General features: G+C 45.6%; 1 protein-coding gene across 1 annotated transcript in view; it reads left to right on the forward strand.

Moving 5' to 3' along the window:
- BCKDHA (branched chain keto acid dehydrogenase E1 subunit alpha) overlaps positions 1 to 25,638 on the forward strand; it is a 47,437-nt gene extending 21,799 nt beyond the window's left edge. The window contains exons 7-9 of the mRNA XM_033954965.1: positions 12,952 to 13,093; positions 22,269 to 22,440; positions 24,042 to 25,638. Coding sequence (XP_033810856.1) covers positions 12,952 to 13,093; positions 22,269 to 22,440; positions 24,042 to 24,212 — 485 coding nt within the window. The 3' untranslated portion in view covers positions 24,213 to 25,638. The remainder of the gene's footprint in view (positions 1 to 12,951; positions 13,094 to 22,268; positions 22,441 to 24,041) is intronic.
- Positions 25,639 to 26,511: the final 873 nt, after the last annotated feature.

Consider the following 26,511-nt stretch of genomic DNA (forward strand, 5'->3'; position numbering starts at 1 on the left):
TCGGTGAGTGCCTCGTCATCGGCCTCCTCATCGCCGGGGCGTGGAGCGGCACCTAAGGAACCGAAACAAAAGAAAGCGGTTCCGGTGCCACCCATGGATGACCGCATCGCGGCCATCCTCCAAACACAACTACAGGAACAGCTGCAGCACCAACTCCAGCACCTGTTGCCTACTATCCTGGCACCGCTCCTTTCGGTACCAGACCGGCCCGAGCCCCGTGCTGAACAACCGGTATCCACCCCATCGGTACCAATCAATACATCCATGCCGATTCTCTCGGCTGAACAACTCCACGCCCATCCTGTGGTTCACTCACATACCACTACGGATCCGCCTCGGGACCGGGCGGGGTACCGTTCTTCCCGGGACCGGGATCGGCACCGATCTTCCTCTCCCGGTACCGTTTCGGTGCGCTCTGGTAAATCTCTATCTAAGACCCACCATACCGAGCCTTCCACCCCGGTTTCTCGGCATGCGCACCCGGAGATCCGGGACCCGGACTTATGGGAAGAATCCCCCCCCCCGGTACCGAGGAGGATGTCTCCTCATCCGACGAGGACCCCTCAGCACCCGATACCACTTCCAAACCTGAGCAATCCTCGTTCTCAAAGTTTCTCAGGGAGATGTCAGCCGCTTTGTCTCTCCCCCTTGAGTCAGACTCCAAAAAATCCCAAGCCTTTCTAGAGGCCCTGGACTTTGAGCAACCACCAAGGAGTTCCTCAAGTTACCCGTGCACGACATCCTACGGGAAACTTTTTACAAAAATTGGGAGAACCCTCTTACAGTGCCCGAGGCTCCCCGCAAGTTGGATAACCTCTACCGAGTTATCCCGATTCCGGGGTTCGATAAATCTCAATTGCCCCATGAGTCTGTTCTGGTTGAATCCACCTTGAAGAAAACTCAGGGCTCCAGCGTCTATGCCTCCACCCCTCCTGGCAGAGAGGGCAAAACTATGGACAAGTTTGGCAAGAGGCTCTATCAGAATGCCATGCTGGCCAACAGGGCGAACAATTATTCATTCCATTTTTCATTTTACATGAAACACTTGGTCCAACAGCTGTCCGCCCTTCAAAAATATCTTCCAGAGAGAAAGATTCCACTTTTTCAACAGCAAATTTCTGGTCTCCTTCAGCTGAGAAAATTTATGGTCCGCTCTATCTACGATTCCTTCGAACTGACCTCCCGTGCCTCTGCCATGGCTGTCGCCATGCGCCGCCTGGCCTGGCTGAGAGTATCGGGTTTGGACATCAACCACCAAGACCGTCTAGCCAACGCTCCCTGTCTCGGGGATGAACTTTTTGGGGAGTTGCTGGATTCCACCACCCAAAAACTCTCGGCCCATGAAACCAGATGGGACACCCTGATTAAACCAAAGAAAAAGGCCCCACCTGCTCGACCTTATAGGACACAATCCTCCTATCAGCGCAGGTTCTCAGCCAGACCACTCAATCCGCCTTCACAACAACCTCGGCAGCCCCGTCAGCAACAACACCATACCCAGGTTCGTTCTCAGTCCAACCAACCTGCCAAACCTCTCCCACCTTCGAAACCATCTCAGCCCTTTTGACTCTTCTCTCCAGGGCATAGCCAGTCTCCCACCTTCATTGCCTCTTCCACAACCAATCGGAGGCCATCTCCACATCTTCTTCAGCCGTTGGGAGATCATCACATCGGACCAGTGGGTCCTCAACATCATCCGCCACGGCTACTCTCTCAACTTCCAGACTCTTCCACCAGACAATCCTCCCGTAGAGTCTGCTTCTCATTCCTCCCAAACCCCCCTCCTCCTGAGGGAGGTCCAATCCCTCCTTCTTCTCAATGCCATCGAAGAGGTGCCTCCGGAACAAAGAGGTCGGGGATTCTACTCCCGCTACTTCCTGGTTCCCAAGAAGACAGGAGACCTTCGTCCCATCCTCGATCTCAGGGACCTCAACAAGTGTCTGGTCAAGGAGAAGTTCAGAATGCTCTCCCTTGCCACGCTTTACCCTCTTCTTTCTCAACACGACTGGCTATGTTCCCTGGACCTCAAAGAGGCCTACACTCACATCCCAATCAATCCGACTTCACGTCGCTACCTGCGGTTCCAGGTACAGCACCGCCACTATCAGTACAAAGTGCTACCTTTTGGCCTCGCCTCATCACCCAGGGTGTTCACCAAGTGCCTTATTGTGGTGGCGGCCTTCCTCAGGTCTCACAACCTCCAGGTGTTCCCCTACTTGGACGATTGGTTGGTGAAAGCACCTACGTCTCCACGTGTGCTGCAAGCCACTCATCACACCATCTCTCTCCTCCATCTCCTGGGGTTCGAGATCAACTACCCCAAGTCGCATCTGCTTCCCACACAGCGACTTCAATTCATTGGAGCAGTTCTCGACACCACACTAATGAGGGCGTTTCTCCCCTCCGACCGTCAACGGACACTGCTCCACCTCTGTCGTCAGGTGCTCCTTCATCACTCCATCCCTGCCCGTCAGATGATGGTCCTCCTGGGCCACATGGCCTCGACGGTCCATGTGCTTCCTCTGGCGCGACTCCACCTCAGGACACCTCAATGGACTCTTGCCGACCAATGGTCACAGACCACAGATCTTCTTTCTCATCCCATCTCTGTGACATCGTCTCTTCATTAATCTCTTCAATGGTGGTTGAACTCCTCAAATCTTTCCAGGGGTCTTCTTTTTCATCTACCCCCTCACTCCATGATCATCACCACGGATGCCTCCCCCTATGCATGGGGTGCTCACCTGGGAGATCTACGCACCCAGGGACTCTGGACCCCGCAGGAGCGTCTGCATCACATCAATTTCCTAGAACTCAGAGCCATGTTCTATGCTCTCAAGGCCTTCCAGCACCTTCTCTGCCCTCAGGTTCTTCTCCTGTGCACAGACAATCAAGTCGCCATGTACTACATAAACAAGCAAGGCGGCACCGGATCTCGCCTCCTTTGTCAGGAGGCTCTCCGCATCTGGACCTGGGCCACGGCCCGCAATCTCTTCCTCAAGGCTGTCTATATCCAGGGCGAACAGAACTCCCTGGCCGACAACCTCAGCCGCATCCTTCAACCTCACGAGTGGACTCTGGACCCTTCCACACTCCACTCCATTTTTGCTCGCTGGGGCACTCTGCAGGTGGACCTCTTTGCAGCTCCTCACAACCATCAGCTGCCCCAGTTCTGTTCCAGACTCTTCTCTCCTCATCGCCTGACCCCAGATGCATTCCTGCTCGACTGGACGGATTGGTTCCTCTATGCTTTTCCTCCACTACCTCTGATGTTGCGGACGTTATCCAAACTCCGCAGGGACAGGGCCACCATGATTCTCATCGCTCCTCGGTGGCCTCGCCAACACTGGTTTTCCCTCCTGCTTCAGCTCTGCTCCAGGGAGCCCATTCCTCTTCCTGTGTTTCCTACTCTACTTACATAACAACGTCAGTCTCTACTGCATCCCAATCTGTCTTCGCTCCACCTGACAGCTTGGTTTCTCTCGGGCTGACCTCCCCAGGAAATCTGTCTCAGCCTGTCCGCCTCATTTTAGACGCCTCCAGGAAACCGACCACCCTCCAATGTTACCATCAGAAGTGGACCAGGTTCTCCTCTTGGTGCCTACAGCGTCATCACGATCCCACCTCTTTACAGGTGGAAACGATACTGGACTATTTGCTCTCTCTGTCCAATGCTGGCCTCAAGTCTACCTCAGTCAGAGTCCACCTCAGTGCCATCACTGCGTTTCATGAGCCTATCCTCGGGAAACCTCTCACGGCTCATCCACTGGTCTCCCGATTCATGAGTGCCTGGAGCAAGAGTGAAGGATGTGACCAACAGGATCTCCAGGATCATAGATGGCGCAGGGGGAGAGGACACCGCTGTGCTTATCCACGTGGGAACAAATGATGTGAGCGGGCGGAAGTATGACAGGGAAGAGCTGAAGGGCCAGCTCCGCTCACTCGGAAGACAACTGAAGATCAGGGAGGTGAAGGTGGCCTTCTCTGAGATCCTCCCAGTACCAAGAGCGGATGGAAAGAGACAAGGGGAATTGCAAGTAATCAACGCCTGGATGAGACGATGGTGCGAAGAAAAAGGCTTCGACTTCGTGCGCAACTGGACGGCGTTCTGGGGAAAAAGCAAGTACTACAGAAGGGACGGACTACACCTCAACAAGGAAGGAGCAAGAGTTTTGGCAGGCAACATGAAGAAGGCAATCGAGAAGGCTTTAAACTGAAAGATAGGGGAAAGCCGACAGTCGACCACCGGTCGATGGCACGGATAGCGGGATGCCCCAACGAAGAAGCCAAGGACTACTACTCCTACACAAGAGAAGACGACCTCACAGCCAATAAGGGAGAAAAAGCAGGAAGGGACAACTCAGACACAGGAGGGGACGACCACACAGCAAACAAGGGTGATAACACAGGAGCAGTAAAGGATACCGTAATTGAAACTATAGGGACGGCCAAGAGTAGAAGGTCCAAAAAGGTAACACGAAGGGAACTTAGATGTATGTATACGAATGCTAGAAGTCTAGGTAACAAAATGGGGGAACTAGAGACAATAGCAAGACATGACATATTGGATATCATTGGCATAACAGAAACATGGTGGAATGAAGAAAACAAATGGGACACAGTACTACAAGGATACAAACTGTATAGAAGAGATCGAGTAGGGCAGAAAGGTGGAGGTATTGCTCTATATGTTAAGGAGGGAATAGATTCTGTTGAAATGGTTACAACAGAAATGAAAGAGAAGCTTGAGTCACTCTGGATCAAAATTCCTGGTCAATATGGCGCAGATACGAAAATTGGCCTTTACTATCGTCCCCCAGGACAGGCGGAGGAAACTGACTCAGAAATGATGGAGGAAATCAAACAAGAATGCAAGACAGGAAATGTAATTATATTGGGAGACTTCAATTTCCCAGGGATAGACTGGAAACTAGCAACCTCCAACTGCGGCAAGGAGGCCAAGTTCCTGGAGGTGCTAGGGGATTGCTTCCTGGAACAAATGGTAAAAGAGCCGACAAGAGGCAACGCCACCTTGGATTTGGTCCTAAATGGCCTCACGGGACCGATAACAGAAGTGGAAGTCGTGGTTCCACTGGGAACGAGTGATCACAATGTAATCAACTTTAAACTTGACATCGGGAAAGGGAAACATGCCAAAACTTTAACCACCACCTTAAACTTTAAAAAGGGTAAATACGATCGCATGAGAGCCATGGTAGAAAAACGACTCGAGAAGATGGTGGACAAACTTGAAACGGTAGATCAGGCATGGTCCCTACTGAAAAATACTATCACAGAAGCACAAGATCTCTACATTCCGAGGATTTCCAAAGATCGGAGAACAAAGAGCAAAAGAGAACCGGCATGGCTTACCATACAGGTGAAGGAAGCCATAAAAGAAAAGAAGGACTCTTTCAAAAAATGGAAATGCATAAAGACAACCGAAGCCTGGAACAAACATAAAGATGATCAGAAGAAATGTCACAAGGCGGTGAGGGATGCCAAACAGGAGTATGAGGAAAAAATAGCCCAGGAGGCCAAAAACTTCAAGCCCTTCTTTAGATACGTGAAAGGGAAAAAACCTGCAAAAGAGGCAGTGGGACCCCTGGACGACCAGGGAAGAAAAGGGTACATCAAGGAAGATAAACAAATCGCAGACAAACTAAATTCCTTCTTTGCGTCCGTCTTTACGAAGGAGGACACCTCAACAATACCTGAAGCGGAGAAAGTGTTTGCAGGAGAAATAGAAGACAGCCTCACCACAGTTGAAGTGGACTTAGACCAGATATACTATCAGATCGACAAACTTAAAAGTGACAAATCCCCTGGACCGGATGGAATTCACCCGAGAGTCTTAAAGGAATTGAAGGTTGAAATCGGAGAGTTATTGCAAAAACTTGCAAACCTGACAATCAGAACTGGACAGATACCGGACGACTGGAGGATAGCGAACGTCACGCCAATTTTTAAAAAAGGATCGAGAGGGGAACCGGGCAACTATAGGCCTGTGAGTCTTACGTCTGTCCCCGGCAAGATGGTTGAAGCACTGATCAAGGATAGCATAGTCTGGCACTTGGACGCACACGACTTGATGAAACCCAGTCAACATGGATTCAGGAAAGGGAAATCATGTTTGACGAATTTACTCCAATTTTTTGAGACTGTGAACGAGCAAATTGATAGTGGGAAGCCGGTGGACATAATATACTTGGACTTCCAGAAAGCGTTCGACAAAGTTCCACATGAAAGACTTCTCGGGAAACTACAAAGCCATGGCATAGAGGGGGATATACAAAGGTGGATAGGCAAATGGCTGGAAAACCGAAAGCAGAGAGTGGGCATAAATGGGAAGTTCTCCGACTGGGAGAAAGTGACTAGTGGTGTACCACAGGGCTCGGTACTTGGGCCGATCCTTTTTAATATTTATATCAATGACCTGGAGGAAGGAACAACCAGTGAGATCATCAAGTTTGCAGATGATACAAAACTATGCCGGGCAATCAGATCGCAGGAGGATAGAGAGGAACTCCAGAGCGACTTGTGTCGGTTAGAAACATGGGCGGAGAAATGGCAGATGAAGTTCAATGTGGAGAAATGCAAGGTAATGCATTTAGGCAATAAGAATGCGGAATACGAGTATACAATGTCAGGTGCAACTCTGGGGAAGAGTGAACAAGAAAAGGACCTGGGTGTACTGATAGATAGGACCCTGAAGCCGTCGGCACAATGCGCGGCAGCGGCGAAGAAGGCAAATAGAATGTTGGGCATGATAAAGAAAGGAATCTCGAGTAGATCGGAGAAAGTTATAATGCCGCTTTATAGGGCAATGGTCAGACCACACTTGGAATACTGCGTCCAACATTGGTCTCCCTACCTAAAGAAGGATATAAAACTGCTGGAGAGGGTGCAGAGACGAGCGACAAAACTGGTGAAGGGTATGGAGAAACTGGAATACGAGGATAGACTTATAACACTAGGATTGTTCTCCCTAGAGAAAAGGAGACTGCGTGGGGATATGATCGAGACCTTCAAAATACTGAAAGGAATCGACAAAATAGAGCAGAGAAGATTATTTACATTGTCCAATTTGACACAGACTAGAGGACATGAAATGAAGCTAAGGGGGGACAGGTTCAGGACTAATGTCAGGAAGTTCTGCTTCACTGAGAGAGTGGTTGACGCCTGGAATGCCCTCCCAGAGGAGATTATTGCGGAATCGACCGTCCTAGGCTTCAAGAGCAAACTAGATGCATATCTCCTTAAGAGAGGCATATAAAGATATGATGGACTATAAATTACGCCAGGGTACACCTGGCAGGGCCTCCGCGTGCGCGGATCGCCTGACTTGATGGACCAAAGGTCTGATCCGGAGATGGCAGTTCTTATGTTCTTATGTTCTTATGAGAGGCCTCTTCAATGTCAAACCACCTCTGAAACCTCCCCCTGTTGTCTGGGACCTGAATGTGGTTTTATCAGCCCTCATGAAACCACCTTTTGAGCCTCTTGCCACAACTTCGCTCAAACTTCTCACATGGAAGGTGCTTTTCCTCATTGCCATCACCTCTGCCAGGAGGGTTAGTGAGTTGCATGCACTGGTGGCCGATCCACCGTTCACTATTTTTCACCATGACAAAGTGGTTCTGCGTACCCACCCTAAGTTCCTTCCCAAAGTGGTCTCAGCTTTTCACCTCAACCAGTCCATTGTGTTGCCTGTCTTTTTCCCGAAACCTCATTCACATCCTGGGGAACAGGCGTTACACACTCTGGATTGCAAGCGTGCCCTAGCCTACAATCTTGATCGTACAAGGGCCCACCGCTTGTCCCCTCAGCTCTTCCTGACCTTCGATCCTAACCGTCTAGGTCGCCCTGTCTCTAAACGGACGCTGTCCAACTGGCTTGCAGCCTGCATCGCGTTCTGTTATGCTCGGGCCGGTCTGTCACTGGAAGGTGCTGTCACGGCCCACAGGGTTAGAGCTATGGCTGCTTCTGTTGCTTTCCTCCGTTCCACACCCATTGAGGAAATCTGCAAGGCTGCCACCTGGTCCTCAGTTCACACGTTCACTACTCACTACTGCCTGGATGCATTCTCCAGACGGGATGGGCACTTCGGCCAGTCTGTACTACAGAATTTATTTTCCTAATGGCCAACCATCCCTCCTCCCTCTTTGTTAGCTTGGAGGTCACCCATGCGTAAAGAATATGCTGCCTGCTTGTCCTGGGATAAAGCACAGTTACTTACCGTAACAGGTGTTATCCAGGGACAGCAGGCAGATATTCTTACGTCCCACCCTCCTCCCCGGGTTGGCTTCTTAGCTGGCTTATCCTAACTGGGGACCACGCTCTCCTCCGTCGGGCGGGAAGGCACTCGCGCACGCGCGGTGCGGCCAACTAGAACTTTCTAGTTAAAAAGGTCCGTACCGAGGGCTCCGTCGGTGACGTCACCCATGCGTAAAGAATATCTGCCTGCTGTCCCTGGATAACACCTGTTACGGTAAGTAACTGTGCTTTCTGTCTGTTTTGTCTTCTTATTTAAATTCTTTATCCCCTACACGGTCTGTGTTTTGGTAACAGAAGACTTTCTTCTGGGGTCCTATCTAATGATACCACAGAATTTGGTATGCTGTGAGCCATTCAGACTGTTTATAATAATAATAACTTTATTCTTCTATATCACCACAGTCTAATGACTTCTAGGCGGTTCACATTGAAGAAGGCTGGACAATCAGCAAATTACAGAATGCAAGAAATGAGGGTTCAATTTATTACATAAGAAATAGATAAAAGGAAAATATGAATCTTAAGTATGTAGTATAGATCTCTTGTATGCAACCCAAGGAATAAAGCTGGACAATCTGCAAATTTTAGAATAGAGCTGGACAATAAGGCAAATTGCAGAATAAAGCGAGTTTCAGAATAAAGCAGATTACAGAATAAAACGAAATACTGGATAAAGCGAATTACAGAATAAAACTGGACAGTCAACGAATTACCGAATGCAAGTAGTGAGGGTACAATTTATTAACGAGAAATAGTTAAAAGGAAAATATGAATCTTAAGTATGTAATTTAAGTCTCATGTATGCAACCCAAGGAATAATGCTGAACAATCATCGAATTGCAAAATGCAGAAAGTGAGGGAACAACATATTACACAGAAATTGACAGAGGGAAAATATAACTTTGTAAGTAGTGAGGCTTCTGTTTAGGAGATGAATTTGTCTACTACGAACTGGCAAGACTCAAGGTGAACAAAGCCATGGGACCGGACAATCTACACCCCAGGGTGCTCAGTGAGCTGCGTGATGTCCTGGCAGAACCGCTATCAGGACTCTTCAATCTCTCCCTAAGTTCGGGGAGAGTCTCCATAGACTGGAAAACAGCTAACGTCGTTCCACTGCACAAAAAGGGTTGCAGGGCAGAGGCTGCAAACTACAGATCGGTGAGTCTCACATCAATAGTATGCAAACTCATAGAAACACTAATCAAACGTAAATTAGACGCAATCTTGGATGAGGAGAATCGACGGGATCCCAGTCAACACGGATTCACCAAGGGTAGGTCCTGCCAATCCAATCTTATCAGCTTCTTTGACTGGGTAACAAAACAGCTAGACTTGGGAGAATCCGTGGACGTCGTATACCTAGACTTCAGCAAAGCTTTCAATAGTGTCCCGCATCGCAGGCTGTTGAGCAAGATGAAATCAATGGGGCTGGGAGAAACACTAACTACATGGGTCAATGACTGGCTGAGTGGCAGACTTCAGAGGGTGGTAGTTAACGGTACCCTCTCTAAAACATCGGAGGTGACCAGTGGAGTACCGCAGGGCTCAGTCTTGGGCCCGCTCCTTTTCAACATATTCATAGGGGGCCTAACTCAGGGGCTTCAAGGTAAGATAACGTTATTCGCTGACGACGCCAAACTATGCAATATAGTGAGAGACGGCAATTCACCTGATAATATGACACAGGACCTACATTTGTTGGAGCTTTGGTCCTCGACCTGGCATCTGGGCTTCAACGCTAAGAAATGCAAAATCATGTACCTCGGCAGCAGAAATCCGTGCAGAACTTACACCTTGAATGGTGAGACCTTATCTAGAACTTCAACAGAACGAGACTTGGAGTGATCATCAGCGCAGACATGAAAACTGCTGATCATGTGGAGAAGGCTTTATCTAAGGCAAGACAGTTGTTAGGTTACATCCGCAGGATTTTCGTCAGCCGGAAGCCTGAAGTCATAATGCCATTATACAGAACCATGGTGAGACCTCATTTGGAATACTGTGTGCAATTCTGGAGGCCACACTACCGAAAAGATGTGCTGAGAGTAGAGTTGGTGCAACGGATGGCCACCAGGATGGTCTTGGGGCTCAAGGATCTATCGTACGAGGAAAGGCTGAAAAATTTGCGGCTGTACTCACTCGAGGAATGTAGGGAGAGAGGAGACATGATTGAGACGTTTAAGTATATTACCGGCCATATCGAGATGGAAGAAGAGATTCTCTTTCTCAAAGGACCCTCAGCCACAAGAGGGCATCCGCTCAAACTCAGGGGCGGGAAATTTCATGGCAACACCAGGAAATATTTCTTCACCGAGAGAGTGGTTGATCCTTGGAACGAGCTCCCGGTGCAGGTGATCGAGGCAAACAGCGTGCAAGAATTTAAGAGCAAATGGGATGCCCATGTGGAATCCCTTAGAGGGTTAAGCCAAGGGAACCTGTCACCAGGAGTGGGATCCCTAGGATAGTATTCTTGGGGGTGGGTCAGTAGAGTGGGCACACCTGATGGGCTTATCTGCCGTCATCTTCTATGTTTTAATTGCTCTCCGGAAGGCGCCATAGGTCATCCTGGCTCCATTGATGTAATTACCCAGCCAGGATGTGGTCCCTCTCCACAAAAGTGGAAGTAAGGAAGAAGTAGGGAATTACAGGCTGGTAAGTCTGACTTCTGTGGTAAGCAAATTAATGAAAACACTTTTAAAACAGAGAATGGTCAAGTTTCTGGAATCCTGTGGATTACAGGACTGGAGGCAACATGAGAGCGTGATAGTTCCGATGCAAGCAATGCCAACAAATGAGCCATAGGAAGTATCACGCTCTCATATACACAGTATTTTGAATGCCTCACAACATACCAAATTCTGTGGTATCATCAGATAGGACCCCAGAAGAAGATCTTCTGTGACCGAAACACAGACCGTGTTGGGTCCATACCACCACGTCATTACTGTGTATTATCGGACTGTTTTATTGAACTGCACCTCTTAAAGTGAAGACTTTTTAATCAAATAGTGTATCAAAATCATCAGTTCCACAGCTTTCGTCATTTGTACCACTTTGGGAAGGGACTGGAAATTTTACAAAGGTCAGATCTCCAAAACAATGGCTTGCCAGATTTTAGCCAGTTTCTATATTTTGTTCAATCTCATCACTGTGGGCCCTAAAGACTCGATTCTCTAAACGGTGCCTGTTTTTTAGGCACCCAAACTCAGTGAAAAACACTATTTAAATGATGTCTTAAACTGATTTTAAAGGCATTTACCAGCACCAAAATAAAAAATGATGCTGGAATTGCACCTCCGTAGGCACTTTAAGAACATAAGAATTATCTTTATTGGGTCAGAATGAAGGTCCATCTATCCCAGTAGCCGTTCTCACGGTGGCCAATCCAAGTCACTAGCTGGTCAAAATCCAAGGGGTAGCAACGTTCCATGCTACCAATCCAAGGCAAGTAGTGGCTTCCCCCATGTCTTTTTCATTAACAGATTATGGACTTTTCCTCCAGGAACTTGTCCAAATATTTCTTAAAACCAGCTACACTATCCACTCTTACCACAACCTCTGGCAACACGTTCCAGAGCTTAATTATTCTCTGAGTGAAAAAAAATTTCCTCCTATTGGTTTTAAAAGTATTTCCCTGTAACTTCATTGAGTGTCCCCTAATCTTTGTAATTTTTGACGGAGTGAAAAATCGATCCACTTGTACCTGTTCTACTCCACTCAGGATTTTGTAGACCTCAATCATATGTCCCCTCAGCCATCTCTTTTCCAAGCTGAAGAGCCTTAATCTTTTTAGTCTTTCTTCATACGAGAGGAGTTCCATCACCTTTATCATCTTGGTCGCTCTTCTTTGAACCTTTTCTAGTGCCGCTATATCTTTCTTAAGATGAGACCAGAATTGAATGCAATACTCCAGGTGAGGTTGCACCATGCAGCGATACAGAGGCAATATAACATTCCTTGTTAACCATCCCTTTTCTAATAATTCCTGACACCACTGTAGCCTTGACTAATGCCAGAAGTGGCATTAGGTGCCATAAAGCGCTTACGGAGATATGATTCTCGTCAAAGGTTGGCACCGGAAATATAGGCCTGAAAAACCCTGGCATACATTTCTGGCACTTGCCTTTGCCGGATGCGCAATTCTCTAACTGGCACCATTGTGTTATTGACACGCAAGTGGCGGTCACTTTTAATAATAATAATAATAATAATAACTTTATTCTTCTATACCGCCACAATCTTGCAACTTCTAGGCGGTTTACATTCAAGAGAGCTGGACATTCAGCGAGTTACAATATGCAGATAGAGGAAATACAGAGTACATCAACTTTAAGAATGCGAAAATATAAAATGTACAGTTCGCTAAGAAATTTCCGAGAGGACCTGTTAGGAAAAGGTTGCGAATTACAAAAAAATACATCGAAAATTACAATATACAGTTTAAGAATTTTCAGGGGGGACATATTAGAAGAAATGTCCCGAATTGCAAAATACGGTTTGATTAGGATTTCAGAGGGGGTATATTGGGAACGAGAAAAGAAAGAAGTGTTCGGTGTCTGCCAACAACGGCATCAGTTAGAGAATCCGGTCCTAAATGTGAACTCCAGTGATTTTGCTGATGTTTTGTGTGTTTTTCTAGCACTTACCATCTCTTTCTCTCTCATATCACAGCTGCTAGGGGCCCTGGATACGGCCTACAGTCCATCCGTGTGGATGGGAATGATGTGTTTGCTGTATACAATGCCGTGAAGGAGGCACGACGCAGAGCGGTGGCGGAGAACCAGCCTTTTCTGATTGAGGCTATGACATACAGGTGAGAGCTCTGTCTCCTGGCTTACAGGAGAAACATAGTACTACTACTATTTATCATTTCTATAGCACTGAAAGGCGTACACAGCACTATACATTTAACATTCAGCAGAGAGTCCCTGCTCAGTCTAATTTGGCAGACACAAGACATTTCAGGGTTGGGGAGTTTCTAGCAGAGGGAATGATACGATGGGTATAGGTATCTGACTGTGAGGGGGAGTTGAGTTGAAAGCAACTTCAAAAAAGTGGGCTTTTAGCTTGGGTTGGAATACTGCTAGAGACAGAGCATAATATATTGACTCTGGCAGGTTGCTCCGGGCATACGGTGTGGCAAGAAAGAAGGGATGGAGTTTGGAGTTTGCGGTGGAGGAGAAGGGTACAGATAAGAGGGACTTGAACCCTGTGAACAGAGTTCATGCTGTGAAGGGGGGGGGGAGATAAGTGAAGAGAGAGATTGAGGGGCTACAGAGTGAATGCACTCGTACCTGTTTGAGTTAATGGGAAGGGGAAGCTGCCATTGTTTTTCACACAAGACCCTGCAAACCTTCCTTCCTAAATCCTGTATTTTCATTCCCTTTGGGGGTGGGGGAGGGTTATTGATTTTGTGTTTATTTTTTCTGTAATTCTGGTCGCCGTACATGAAGAAGGACAAGGTACTACTTGAAAGGGTCCAGAGAAGAGCGACTAAAATGGTTAAGGGGCTGGAGGAATTTCCGTACAGCAAGAAATTAGAGAAATTGGGCCTCTTCTCCCTTGAAAAGAGGAGACTGAGAGGGGACATGATCGAAACATTCAAAATACTGAAGGGAATAGACTTAGCAGATAAAGACAGATTGTTCACCCTCTCCAAGGTAGGGAGAATGAGAGGGCGTTCTCTAAAGTTGAAAGGGGATAGATTCCGTACAAACGTAAGGAAGTTCTTCTTCACCCAGAGAGTGGTAGAAAACTGGAACGCTCTTCCGGAGGCTGTTATAGGGGAAAACACCCTCCAGGGATTCAAGACAAAGCTAGACAAGTTTCTTCTGAACCAGAACGTACGCACGTAAGGCTAGATTTAGGGCGCTGGTCTTTGACCTACAGGCCGCCGCGGGAGCAGACTGCTGGGCACGATGGACCACTGGTCTGATCCAGCAGCAGCAATTCTTATGTTCTTATGTACAGCTTGTGCAGTGTTTGAATGAAGTAAACAAGATGGTTAGGATGAAAAGCATGATTGATTTTTGTATATTGTGATAAGGCAGATTAGTATGTTGTTATACATTTTTGAATGTTTTTTTTATTAATCAGTCAAAGAGGACAGTGGTATATCAACCCTAAGATTCAGATAAACACCTTTATATGAAATGACATGGTTTTTGGAGCTTTGATGACCAAACCAAATACCCCTCAAATGTAATTCAGCAATGTTTATTGGAATAAAACATGTACATAAGATTCATGAAGAAACAACCCAACATGGACTGTGTTTCAGCATGTCTGCCTGCATCAGGGGTCCACCATCATCTACAAAAGATAATAACAAAAGTGACATAAACATAATATAAAGAAATAGTGTACACAAAAATTTTTAACAAAATAACACTAGACCTGAATATACAGGAATGGTAAGAAAGCCAGTCACTTAAAAATTAAAATTTGACATATCTGTGTGAAAATCAATTCATGAGATAATATGAAGCATGTAACACAATGGACAATATATTTACTATATGGAAGTTATATGTGAACCTGCCTGTTTAAAACAAATAAAGGAAGTGAAGGTGAAATATTAATGTGCAAACTTTCTAAATAAAGAGAGAAATGTGCCACAGAAATAAGTAATCAAGAAGCATTCAAATAAAACAGTGTAAAAGAGAATAGGATAATGTGAGATAGCATAATTAAAGCAACATTAGTAGCTACTTTGGCTCTTTCTATTGATAAATCTTGGTTATTGAGATTATTTCTAAAGAATAAACAAAAGGAATTTCTTGGTTGTAAAATTCCAATGTTCCATGATGTTACAAGGGAAACACAAAAACGTAGACTTGATTTCCTTCTTTTGAAACCGGGGGTCATCTCATTAGGGGCTACATTTTATTTGAGACATCCTTGTAAGTGCATTGTCGGTTACCATTCAATTAAATATGTATTCTTTGAACCTCAACATTTGACTAATTTTCTGGCGATGTCCCGTCTGGACAAAGAAAAAACTCAAGGTTAAGCTCTAAAGAAAATAGTAACTTCCTTCCCGATTTATAGGAATAGCATTACTTCTTTGATTGCTTTCTTAATGTTTTCTCACAATTAATTCTTGGATCCAATGAGGACTTGAGCTAATTTTACCATAATAGTTTCTTTTGTAATCTGCTTAACACTGTTAAGTATGGATTTATATCAGTGGTCTCAAACTCAAACCCTTTGCGGGGACACATTTTGGATTTGTAGGTGCTTGGAGGGCCGCAGAAAAAATAGTTAATGTCTTATTAAAGAAATGACAATTTTGCATGAGGTAAAACTCTTTATAGTTTATAAAACTGTCCTTTAACAGTTAAAAGGAAAGATATATAAACTATAAAGAGTTTTACCTCATGCAAAATTGTCATTTCTTTAATAAGACATTAACTATTTTTTCTGCGTCCCTCCAAGTACTCTATTTTTTCTGCAGCCCTCATATTTAAAGTTTAATATCTTTTCTTTCTCAAAACTGGCACATTTCAATCACTATATTGAAAATAAAATCATTTTCTCTACCTTTGTTGTCTGGTGACTTTGTTTTTCTGTGCTTTCAACTATGTTTCCAGGGCCTTCTTGTCCTTTGACTGTTTTTCTCTCCGTCTTCACTTTCTGCCTTGCATCCATCTTTGGCATTAACTTAATGTTCAATTTTTCTGCTTTCTTTTCAAAATCTACATTTCCATGTCTTACCTTCCCTTCCTATCTCTCTCTTCTTCCGTCCTGTTTCCATGGTCTGGCATCTCTTTCCTTCCTTTCTCTCCCTCCCTCCCTCCCTCCTTCCTTCCTTTCCCCTGGTCTGGCATCTGTCTCCTTCCCTTCCCCCATGCCCTGGCATCTCTCCCTCCCCCTCCATGGTCTGATATCTCCTTTCCTTCCCTCCCTCTCATGAACTTGGCTTCTTCTCTTGTTCCTCTCCTCTCCCTTCTCCTTCCTTCCCTCTCTTTCCCCAATTGGGTGCAGCAGCAACAGAAGCAGCATTTCCCTTCCCCCTTTCCTGTGCAGGAGAGGCATTTCTCTTCCCTTTTCCCTCCCTCTCCCTTTCCCAGTACAGCAGCAGCAGCATTTTCCTAGGGTCCCCCTTTCCTATGTAGCAGAAGCATTTCTCTTTCCCCTCCCCTTCCGTTCTCTTCCTTGTGGAGCAGCAGCGTGTCTGACCGGCTCATTCTGTTCAAAGCCGCGGGTGGCGGCTCCTTGCGAGATCCGCGCCTGCGTCTGAAGCCTCTCTGATGTTGTGACGTGAGAGAGGCTTCCGATGCAGGAGTGGGTATTGCGAGGAGCCGCCAACCTGCGGCTTTGAACGGAACGAGCCGGCCAGACATGCTGCTGCTCCAAAAGGAAGGGGAAGAGAAATGCTGTTGATCGCGTCCAGACCACGGGCCACAAATAAAACCTGGAGAGCCACATGCGGGCCGCATGTTTGAAACTGCTGATTTATATGATTGTAATATGTTGTGGTTAAAATTGCTTTCTGTACAAGTTTACTTGATATAATATTGAAATCAATAAAAATACTTAAATATAAAAAAAATAATAATAATTAAAGCAATTATGTATGATGAAAGCATCTAGTAATATGATAATTTTCATTTTGTAAAAAAAGGAGATAATAAGATACGAGTGTGCTGATTCTGGAAACAAAATTATAAAGATGTGAATGTATCTTATTAAAAAGCAAAAGAAAAGCATATCATGAACCTATGCCAGCATAACATAAAAAGGCACAATAGGACTAAGAACTGGGGAAAAAAATTCCCCCTCCTTTACAAAGCCGCCCTTCTCTCTCCTTATACACCTCGCCAAGAACTCAGTTCCTCAGATAAGCCGCTCTTAGCTGTACCCTTCTCCTCCACTACCAATTCCAGACTTCGTTCCTTTCATTTAGCTGCCCCTATGCCTGGAATAAATTACCCATGTTTGTCCACCAAGCCCCTTCCCTTGTGGCATCCCTTCATGAGCTCTCTTGTTTCTGAGCCCAGAACCGTCCTTAGTCTTGGGCATCTCACCCTGCCATTGCCAGATTTCTGCAAGGAGCTCTTTGCATTAGACCGCTGATTGAACCACTGTTCCCTTTCTTGGACCTCAACCAGGAGCCTATTCGGGATGCTTCCCTCTTGGCCTTGACTTTCTAGATTGTCTTTCTGGTTGCTGTTACTTCAAGCTCTTTCTTGTAGAGAGCCATTCTATCATTTCTCGGTGTCTGGTCTTCCTTGCGCATGGTTCCTTCTTAACTCCCGAAGTTGATTTCAGCTTCCATTGTTAATCAGGAGGTGTATTTGCATGTTTTTAAGCCTACTGGTTCCAGACCACAGGATCGTCTTTTGAAGAAACTTGATGTGCGCAGGGTTCTTCTTCGCTACTTGGAGGTCACTGATAACTTTCGTCTCTGACCATCTGTTTGTGCTGACTCATTCTTTTAAGTGGAGTGCTCCCACTTCCAAGGCCACCATTTCCAGATGGATCCATAGGGCCATTTCATCAGCCTATATTCTGTCCAGGACTCAATCTCTCATCTCTGCTAAGGCACATTCTTCTAGGACTATTGCTTCTTCGTGGGCCGAAGTTGGGGCAGTCTCCCTTGAGGAAATCTGCATTGCAGCAGTATGGTCCTTTCTGTGTGCCAGCTATTACAGAGTGGACGTGGTGGTGAGACAGGACTCTGCCTTTGGGTCCTTGGTTTTCTGGGTCGGCGTAATTAGCCCGTCCTGGCATTTAGGAACTGCTTTTGTACATTGCACTTGTCTAGAATGTCTCCCCTATTGCACTGGAAAAAGAGATTATGTACTTACCCTGGTAAGCTCTTTTCCTGTAGAAAGGGGAGACATTCTAGGCTCCTGCCCTGTCTTTCCTGCGCCTGTCTACTGTCTGTTTATGTTTCTCCAAGATGCTTCTTGGATGTTAGCCCTTGGACTGGGAAGACTGTGTCTATGTGTCATTGTTTTATGCAGGGATTGTTTCGGAGCTCCTTTGATACATTTCTTGTTTTCATGTTTATTCTTGACAGAACTCTTGTTTATGGTCTTCATTGCCATGGGTGTCTCTACTTCATGTTTGTAAGATGGCTCTCGGTGCTTGGGTACTAACTGTAGGTGGAGCTAGAGAGCACACTGAAGTAGAGCAGAGTCAAAGAGAGAAAATCCAGATTGGATTCCTTCTGCAGATGGCACACAGCCATTGAGATATTACCCACATCTAGAATGTCTCCCCTATCTACTGGAAAAGAGCTTACCAGGGTAAGTACATAATCTCTTTTTAATCTGCATTTGGAATCTTCTGCTAGGGGGACATAATAATTTCTGTCTGTGATCTGCCTCTCAATTTCATCAATATTTTTTTTTCTATTCCCCCCACCTTCTCCGTGGGCTTAATCACAGTTTGTTGATTTATTAGAGAGCGATTCAACAGCACTTTTCTCATCTTTAGTCAGTCTATATCTGCAATCTCTTTTAAGACACAGCTGTTGAAAGCAGACATCAGAGGGGGGTCAATCGCCCATAGAGGAACTCATTTAGAATCTCATTTCATCACAGAAAGATCAATATATGCAGTAATGTATTCAGAGAAGAAAAGTGCAACTTGTAATTTCCGTTGAAACTGATATTTGCCTACCTGGGTTTGAAAAGGATCATATTTAGTTAATGGAATGAAGGATAAACCCTTTTTAAGTACCTGAACCTCAGTATCTGTCAACGTGATATTAAACAGATTGAAAATAGATACATCAGTTACCAGAGTAGTCTGTGATATATTTTCCCCTAGCCCCTGCCCCTGCTCTTGCCTCGGGTGGGGGGGGGGGGAGGAAAATGTTGATATCTCTAGAACATGGATATGGTATTTTATGTATTTTTCTGTCAAATCTTGTCTTATAAAAGTTTTTTGAGGCCTTGGTATACTGGGGGGGAGGGGGGCTAGCCGGTAGAGAGGTGAAGGTTTCATTTGAATCGCTCCAAACATTTTTCCTGCTTCACTCTTGATAATTTGAGCATATATTTCTATTTGGTGAACTATTCCTCCTCGGTCTGGGGACAGATTTTCAAGTCCAAAGTTATTTAGTTTAAAATTTTGGGTGTACATTATATATTTACATAAGTGGGTGCTGAAAGCTCTCAGCCCAACCAACCAACTTCCTAAATTCTGAGTGTTACGTACTTTGCCACTGTAACTGAAAAGAGTGTTATCTTATTTCGTTAAGTGCCAATTGGCAGAAATGAAATTCTCTGTTTTGACATTGTTTCAGATCATTGATTGAACCATATCCACGTCATTCTCGTCTTGGTTGGGCTGATAACTTTTCAGCACCCTCTCATAGTGTGTTGACTTTCAGTCTCTGGTAACCAGAGCTGAGATTGTGATGTCATAATGCCTCATTCCACCAATAAGAGCCAACCTCATCAGTGATGTCACAATGGCTTGATTGTCCTATGCTTGGCATACTTTTATTACATATGAGGAGGTGCTGAAAAGTTCTCAGCCCAACCAACCAACTTCCTAAATTCTGAGTGTTATTTTGCCACTGTAGTTGAAAAGTGTGTTATCTTATTTTGTTAAGTGCCAATTTGCAGAAACAAAATTCTCTGTTTTGACATTGTTTCAGATCATTGATTGAACCATATCCACGCCATTCTCGTCTTGGGTGGGCTGATAACTTTTCAGCATCCCCCTCCTCGTATTATGTTTGTGTCCTTTTTGTTATTATCTTTTGCAGATGATGGTGGACCCCTGATGCAGGCAGACACGCTGAAACACAATCCATGTTGGGTCCTTTCTTCACGAATCTTATGTACATGTTTTATTCCAATAAACATTGCTGAATCTCATTGAACCCTCTTCTTTGAGGGGTGTTTGGCTTGGTCATCTCTGCTCCTTTTTACTGTTTGGTTTGTGGGAAGTTTTTTCTCCTTTTTTTTTAAGCTTTGAACATTCACTAAAGATTTTTTAAAAGATCAGAAGGTTTTTTTAAAAAAAATTTCTATTTTTAAACAATTTTCAATTTACATCAAACATTTGATTTAGCAATAGGGTCACAAAGAAATATGCACGAAAAAAAGCAAATTTTACTGTTATAAGAAGAGGAAACTCCATATCAGTATAGCCCATGTAGTACTAAAGGGGGTAGAAGATTTTTATGCCTATGATTAAAGATTGGGGAGCAGGGATTATTTTAATATACCAAATATGGTTACTGTTATTTCTGAGGCTTTTCCTACCTCTTGTCTATTAATCACACTTTCTCACCAACAACAAAGAAAATTGATACAACTATAAAATTTTGATGGTTGGCATAGTATTGATGTTTTTTTACTGTGCATGTTTTCATTGTTACATGCCTGGTATTGTGGGCTATAATTTTTTTTCATTGATTTCAATTAAATGAATGAATGAGAATTGGGTTCATTTCCCACTGTAGCTCCTTGTGACTCTGGGCAAGTCACTTAACCTTTTATTGCCCCAAGTACAAAGTAAGTGGTAGATGTGAGGAGTGGCCTAGCGGTAGAGCTGCTGGCTCAGCACCCTGAGGTTGTGGGATCGATTCCAGCACTGCTCCTTGTGACCCTAGGCAAGTCACTCAATCCTAAATTGCTCAGATACAAAACAAGTACAGTGGTACCTTGGTTTGCGAGCATAATTCATTCCAGAAGCATGCTCGCAATCCAAAGTGCTCGTATATCAAAGCAACTTTCCCCATAGGCCATAATGGCAACTCGGATGATTCATTCCACTGACTTAATACCGGTAAGTACATCTCTTCGAGCCGACCCCCAAGCTGACACCCTACCCAACCCCCGACCCTGGGAACCGGCTTTGTTGCTCCCCCAAGTCCACCAGCTTCTCCCTCCCTTCGCGACCGCGATCGCCTCCTCCCTCCCACTGACCGGCCCTGTCCTTACCCGTGCGCTGCCAGTATTGAAAGTGCCTGCCACCGGTTCTTCTGGGCTGCTGCTGGGCCTTGAGCATCTGCGCATGATCAAGACCTTCTGGCTTTCACCCTCTCCGAGATTCTCATGAGATCGAATCTCATGAAAATCTCGGAGAGCGTAAGAGCCTGAAAGCCTTGAGCATGCGCAGATGCTCAAGGCCCAGCAGAGAACCGGTGGCAGGCACTTTCAACACCGGCGACGCACAGGTAAGGACAGGGCCGGTCAGTGGGGGGAGGAGGCGATCGCGGTCCCGAAGGGAGGGAGAAGCTGGTGGACTTGGGGGAGCAACAAAGCCGGTTCCCAGGGTCGGGGGTTGGGTAGGGTGTCAGCTTGGGGGTCGGCTCGAAGAGATGTACTTACCGGTATTAAATCAGTGGAATGAATCATCCGAGTTGCCATTATGGCCTATGGGGAAAGTTGCTTTGATATACGAGCACTTTGGATTGCGAGCATGCTTCTGGAATGAATTATGCTCGCAAACCAAGGTACCACTGTATTTGTTTTGTATCTGAGCAATTTAGGATTGAGTGACTTGCCTAGGGTCACAAGGAGCAGTGCTGGAATCGATCCCACAACCTCAGGGTGCTGAGCCAGCGCCGGTGGCCTCGGGGGAGCAACAAAGCCGGTTCCCGGGGTGAGGTGGGGGCTCGCATATCGAGTCAATGCTCGGTTTGCGAGTTACAGTTTGCTCGAGTGTTTTGCTTGTCTTGCAAAACACTTGCAAACCAAGGTTTGACTGTACCTGTATATATGTAAACCGCTTTGAATGTGTAACCATATAAAGGCGGTATACAAGTCTCATCCCCTTTCCCCCTCAGTACCTATATGTAATATGTAAACTGCTTTGATTGTAACCATAGAAAGGTGGTCGGTATATTAAGTCCCATCCCCTTTCACTTTCCAATGAATGATACAGGTATAGTGGTTAAGAGCGTTCTCTGCCCTGAAGAGCTTAAAAGTCTGGAATAGGCAGAAAGGGAAGCAGGAACCACATGAACCTTTTTGTGAAGGTTTTCTTCACCGCTGACAGTTGCATTTGCCTCCCAGGATTGGACACCACAGCACCAGCGATGACAGCTCAGCATATCGCTCTGTGGATGAGGTGAACTACTGGGACAAGCAGGACCACCCTATTTCCCGCCTTCGCCACTACATGTTGAGCAAGCACTGGTGGGATGAGGAGCAGGAGAAGGCCTGGAGAAAAAAGTCTCGGAAAATGGTGAGTTGTGATCCTCTTCCTTGAAGGTACAAGGTGGAGCACTGTGTTTAAAGCCAGCCTCTGGGCACATGCTCTGGTAAAGTTGTTTTGTTGCAGCTTTTGCACATTAAGACATTTATCATTTTATATATTTTTTGTTATTCTAGCAGTGCTATGCCAGATTAAATAATAATAATAACAGTTTATATACCGCAATACCGTTAAGTTCTATGCGGTTTACAAAAGATTAAGCGAGGTACAAATTGATTGAATTTAAGAGGGGGGAAGAGGAGAGTTAATAGGACCGGAAATGCGTTGTTGAGGAGAAAGAGATTAATAGGACAGAGGAATCACTATGGAGGAGAAAGAAGATGAGTGGGTCAGTTGTCTAGATACTTTAGGAACAGTTGGGTTTTTAGACGTTTTCTGAATTCCTCATAAGTAGTGGGCGAAAGTAGTTGATCTAGTTCTTTACCCCACAATGCTGCTTGATGTGAAACTCACGCAGCTGCAGTATCTCCTTAGGCTCAACCTTAGTGGTTCTGAGTTTTGACATTGTTTCATTGGTTCTCAACCCAGTCTTCATGGCACAACCAATCAACCAGATTTTCGGAATATCTATAATGAATATGCATGAGAGAGATTTGCATACAAAGGAGAGAGTTTATGCAAATCTCTCATTCATATCCATTGTGGAGATCTTGAATACCTGACTGGCTAGGTGCAACACAAGGACCTGGTTGAGAACCTTGCCTTTGACATTCTGTTTGAGCAGGAATGGCAACCCAGTCAGGTTTTGCAAATGATATACAGTGGTACCTTGGATTACGAGCATAATTCATTCCAGGAGCATGCTTGTAAACCAAAATGCTCGTTTACCAAAACAAAGTTCCCCATTGGGGATAATGGAAACTCAGATGATTTGTTCTAGAACCCGGGGTCTATACTTGTCGGGTGCCGGGTGCTGCAGCACCATCTCCTCTGTCTGCCTCCTCCGTGGGTCATCTGATGAAGAACCCCACAGTGCCGCTTCCGGTGGGGGGGGGGGGATGCCAGCTGCCAGAGAACCTCACAGTGCCGCTTCGGGGGAGGATGCCAACCGCCGGCCAGCCCTCCTCGTCGGATGCCCCTCGCATGCTGGAGAGCCCCCACCCGAGCCCACACAGCCGAGTGCCGCCCCACCCGCACGACATGCACAACGCCGATGATTGACGCTGTGCGCGTCACATGCAACGTGCAGGCGGGACAGCACCTGGCCGCGCAGGCCCAGACAGAGGTCCTGCAACCTGCGGAAGGCACCCGATGTAAAAGGCTGGCCTGAAGACGGAAGAGGAATCCCCTGTAAGTGCTCGTTGATTGGGGCAATGCTCGGTTTGCGAGTCAAAAGTTTGCTGAGTGTTTTGCTCGTCTTGCAAAACACTTGCAAACCGGGTTACTCGCAAACCGAGGTACCACTGTATTTGCATGCATTGCCTCCATTGTATGCAAATAGATCTCATGCATATTCATTAGGGAAATCCAGGTTTCAGGAATGTGCCCTTTCTGGTACTTGTTTTTGGAGCAGAGTTCCATCTCCTTTCTCCTCTTCCTCTTCGTAATCTTCTCATGTCCTTTTTCCTTAGGTCATGGAAGCCTTTGAGCAGGCCGAGCGGAAGCTGAAGCCGCACCCAGATAATATGTTCTCTGATGTGTACATGGAAATGCCAGCTCACATCATGCAGCAGCGTGAATCCTTGTGGAGACACTTGAAGATTTACGGAGAGCATTACCCACTGGACCATTATGAAAAATGAATCATTTCCTTCTCTCCCTCAGCCTTTCCTTCCTTCTCTCCAGGGGGACCTTGTGGATCACATCCTACGGATTCTTGTTAGCTGTTTCTTTAGAAGAATAAAAGCTTATAACCTGGAGAGCAGGCAGGGAGGGGGAGGACAGGAATTCTATGAACAAATTGGTGCAGTTTTAGTCAGAAGATTGGAGTCTTTAGCAGTAGGTGAGCAGAAAGTTGGAGGGGAAGATATGGTATTAATAGGAACTGTACAATCTGTTCCATCCCATTTCACAAAGGGCTAAAGAGCAGTGCGGGTATTGACACACTACAGCGTATCTCATTCACCAGCTACATTAAGCTCCTGCCTTTCAGTTAGAGGGTGCAGGAATCCACAGATAAAAAGCACAAAATGGGAATCATGCAGGGGAGAGGTAATGGTTACAGCACCCTACTCTCCTAATCCTGTTCCCACAGATCCTCTCTGAAAGGTATTATGGCCCACAGTGTTTATTCAGTCTACTGAATAACTATGGTATGACCGTGTTTTCAGTGGCTTGGTCCAGTCTTCCTTTCAACAGTATTCAATAACATATTATAAGGTTAGTTTTATACAATCACATTCTACTTCCCTTTAAAAGGTTCATGGTTCTGCACAAGAAAATTCACCTAGTTACCATCTTCCCACCCCCAAGAGCTTAGTGTAAACACAGTGTACTAGGTTTTGTGGAGAGAGGAATGGAATCGTGGAGCTGCTGCCCGTCCTTTTCCACTCATTGCATCTACAGCTCTCTATGGTCCTATTTACAGGATTTTGTAGCTGGTGCCCTTCCTGTACCCAGAGCTGTGTTTTGAATGATGTATCTTTTGCTGACAGTGCCAGGATTTTAAAAAATGCTTGGAATATGTTACTAAATGAAGGGAAGAATGCTGCTGTATCACAAAATATGGAGGTTTTGTGAGGGGTTTTTTTTTGAAGAAAGAAGCTGATTTCTAATTTTGTCAGGCATGGTTTGGTCTTGGGTTGGAGGGCACCAGTCTTCCAAGAGTAGCTGTTCTCTTTTCCTGGGTTATAGCTCAGCTGGTCCATTCCTGTTTTTGTTGGGTTTTTTTTTTTTGGCTAATCTTCATTCTTGTGGTTACAAATGACCTAGAGCAGATTGGAAATTTCTGTCCTGCCCTTGCATTTGTTCCCACCTGGTTCATTGTTCTTGTCTTCCTATTCCTGTCTTGTTTTCTTCTCTGGTGTTTTTCTGGAGGCCCTGCGTTTGGTTTCTATGGAGGGGATTTGGGTTTTGTTTTTTTGGGGGGTGGGGTTTATCTTGCTTCCTGATGCCTCAGAATTCCAGTTTCTTGTCAAGTTCTTTGGCTCTTGTAAGCCTTGTTTGCCCTTTTTGTGTTGGATGCACTCCTTGGAGGTGCAGTAATATTAAAACTTACTTCGGGCAATACTGGTTTGTGTTGTTTATATTCAGGGCTTGGGAGACCCTTTCTAGTAGCCATCTGTGCCCCCTGCAAGGGATTCCCTGACATTCTGAAGCACATAGTTTAGTTCGTGGAATAATGGAATAGCTGTTACGCAAATAAGAACAGTTTTAGCTGGGAAAATTATACTTAGCAAAATAGCCCCTGGCCTAATGTCCTATAAGTCATGGGATGGTCCCTGTCGCTACTTACACAGCTGGCAGTGACATTTGATAGGGAGAATGTGTGCCCACATGAAGCATTAGTGGGAATGGTAGTGCTGGTGGGGTGGGGTGTTGCTTCTGTATAGTTAGGACATAAGGCAAAACTACCACTTTCAGAAAAACTATATGGCAATTATACAGATAGGGAATGCACTTACGGAAAATAATAAAATAAGTGTGCAAAGTTAAAATAGATAATTTTTGTATATATGTTTATCCCAGGACAAGCAGGCAGCATATTCTTAACACATGGGTGACGTCACCGACGGAGCCCTCGGTACGGACCTTTTTAACTAGAAGTTTCTAGTTGGCCGCACCGCGCGTGCGCGAGTGCCTTCCCGCCCGACGAAGGAGTGCGTGGTCCCCAGTTTCTTCGTTTCCGCGGAGCGAAGAAGACGCGTGTGTTTTTTCAACGGCCGTTGAAACCACTTTTTGCCTTCCCGCTTGCGCTTTTTTTCCTTATTTTTCTTTCTTTACCTTCGGGTTTATTTTACTTTGATTTGCAAAAAAAAAAAAAAAAAAAACTTTGCTTTTTTTCCCCTTTTTTCGTTTTTGCCCCGGCGGGGCCTGTTGCCAGTATACAGGCCTCGGGATTCGATTTTGCGGCGGCTATCTTCCCCTTCATGCCCCCGCAGG

This window comes from Geotrypetes seraphini, chromosome 8 (assembly GCF_902459505.1).
Source record: "Geotrypetes seraphini chromosome 8, aGeoSer1.1, whole genome shotgun sequence".
NCBI classification, from domain to species: Eukaryota; Metazoa; Chordata; class Amphibia; order Gymnophiona; family Dermophiidae; genus Geotrypetes; species Geotrypetes seraphini.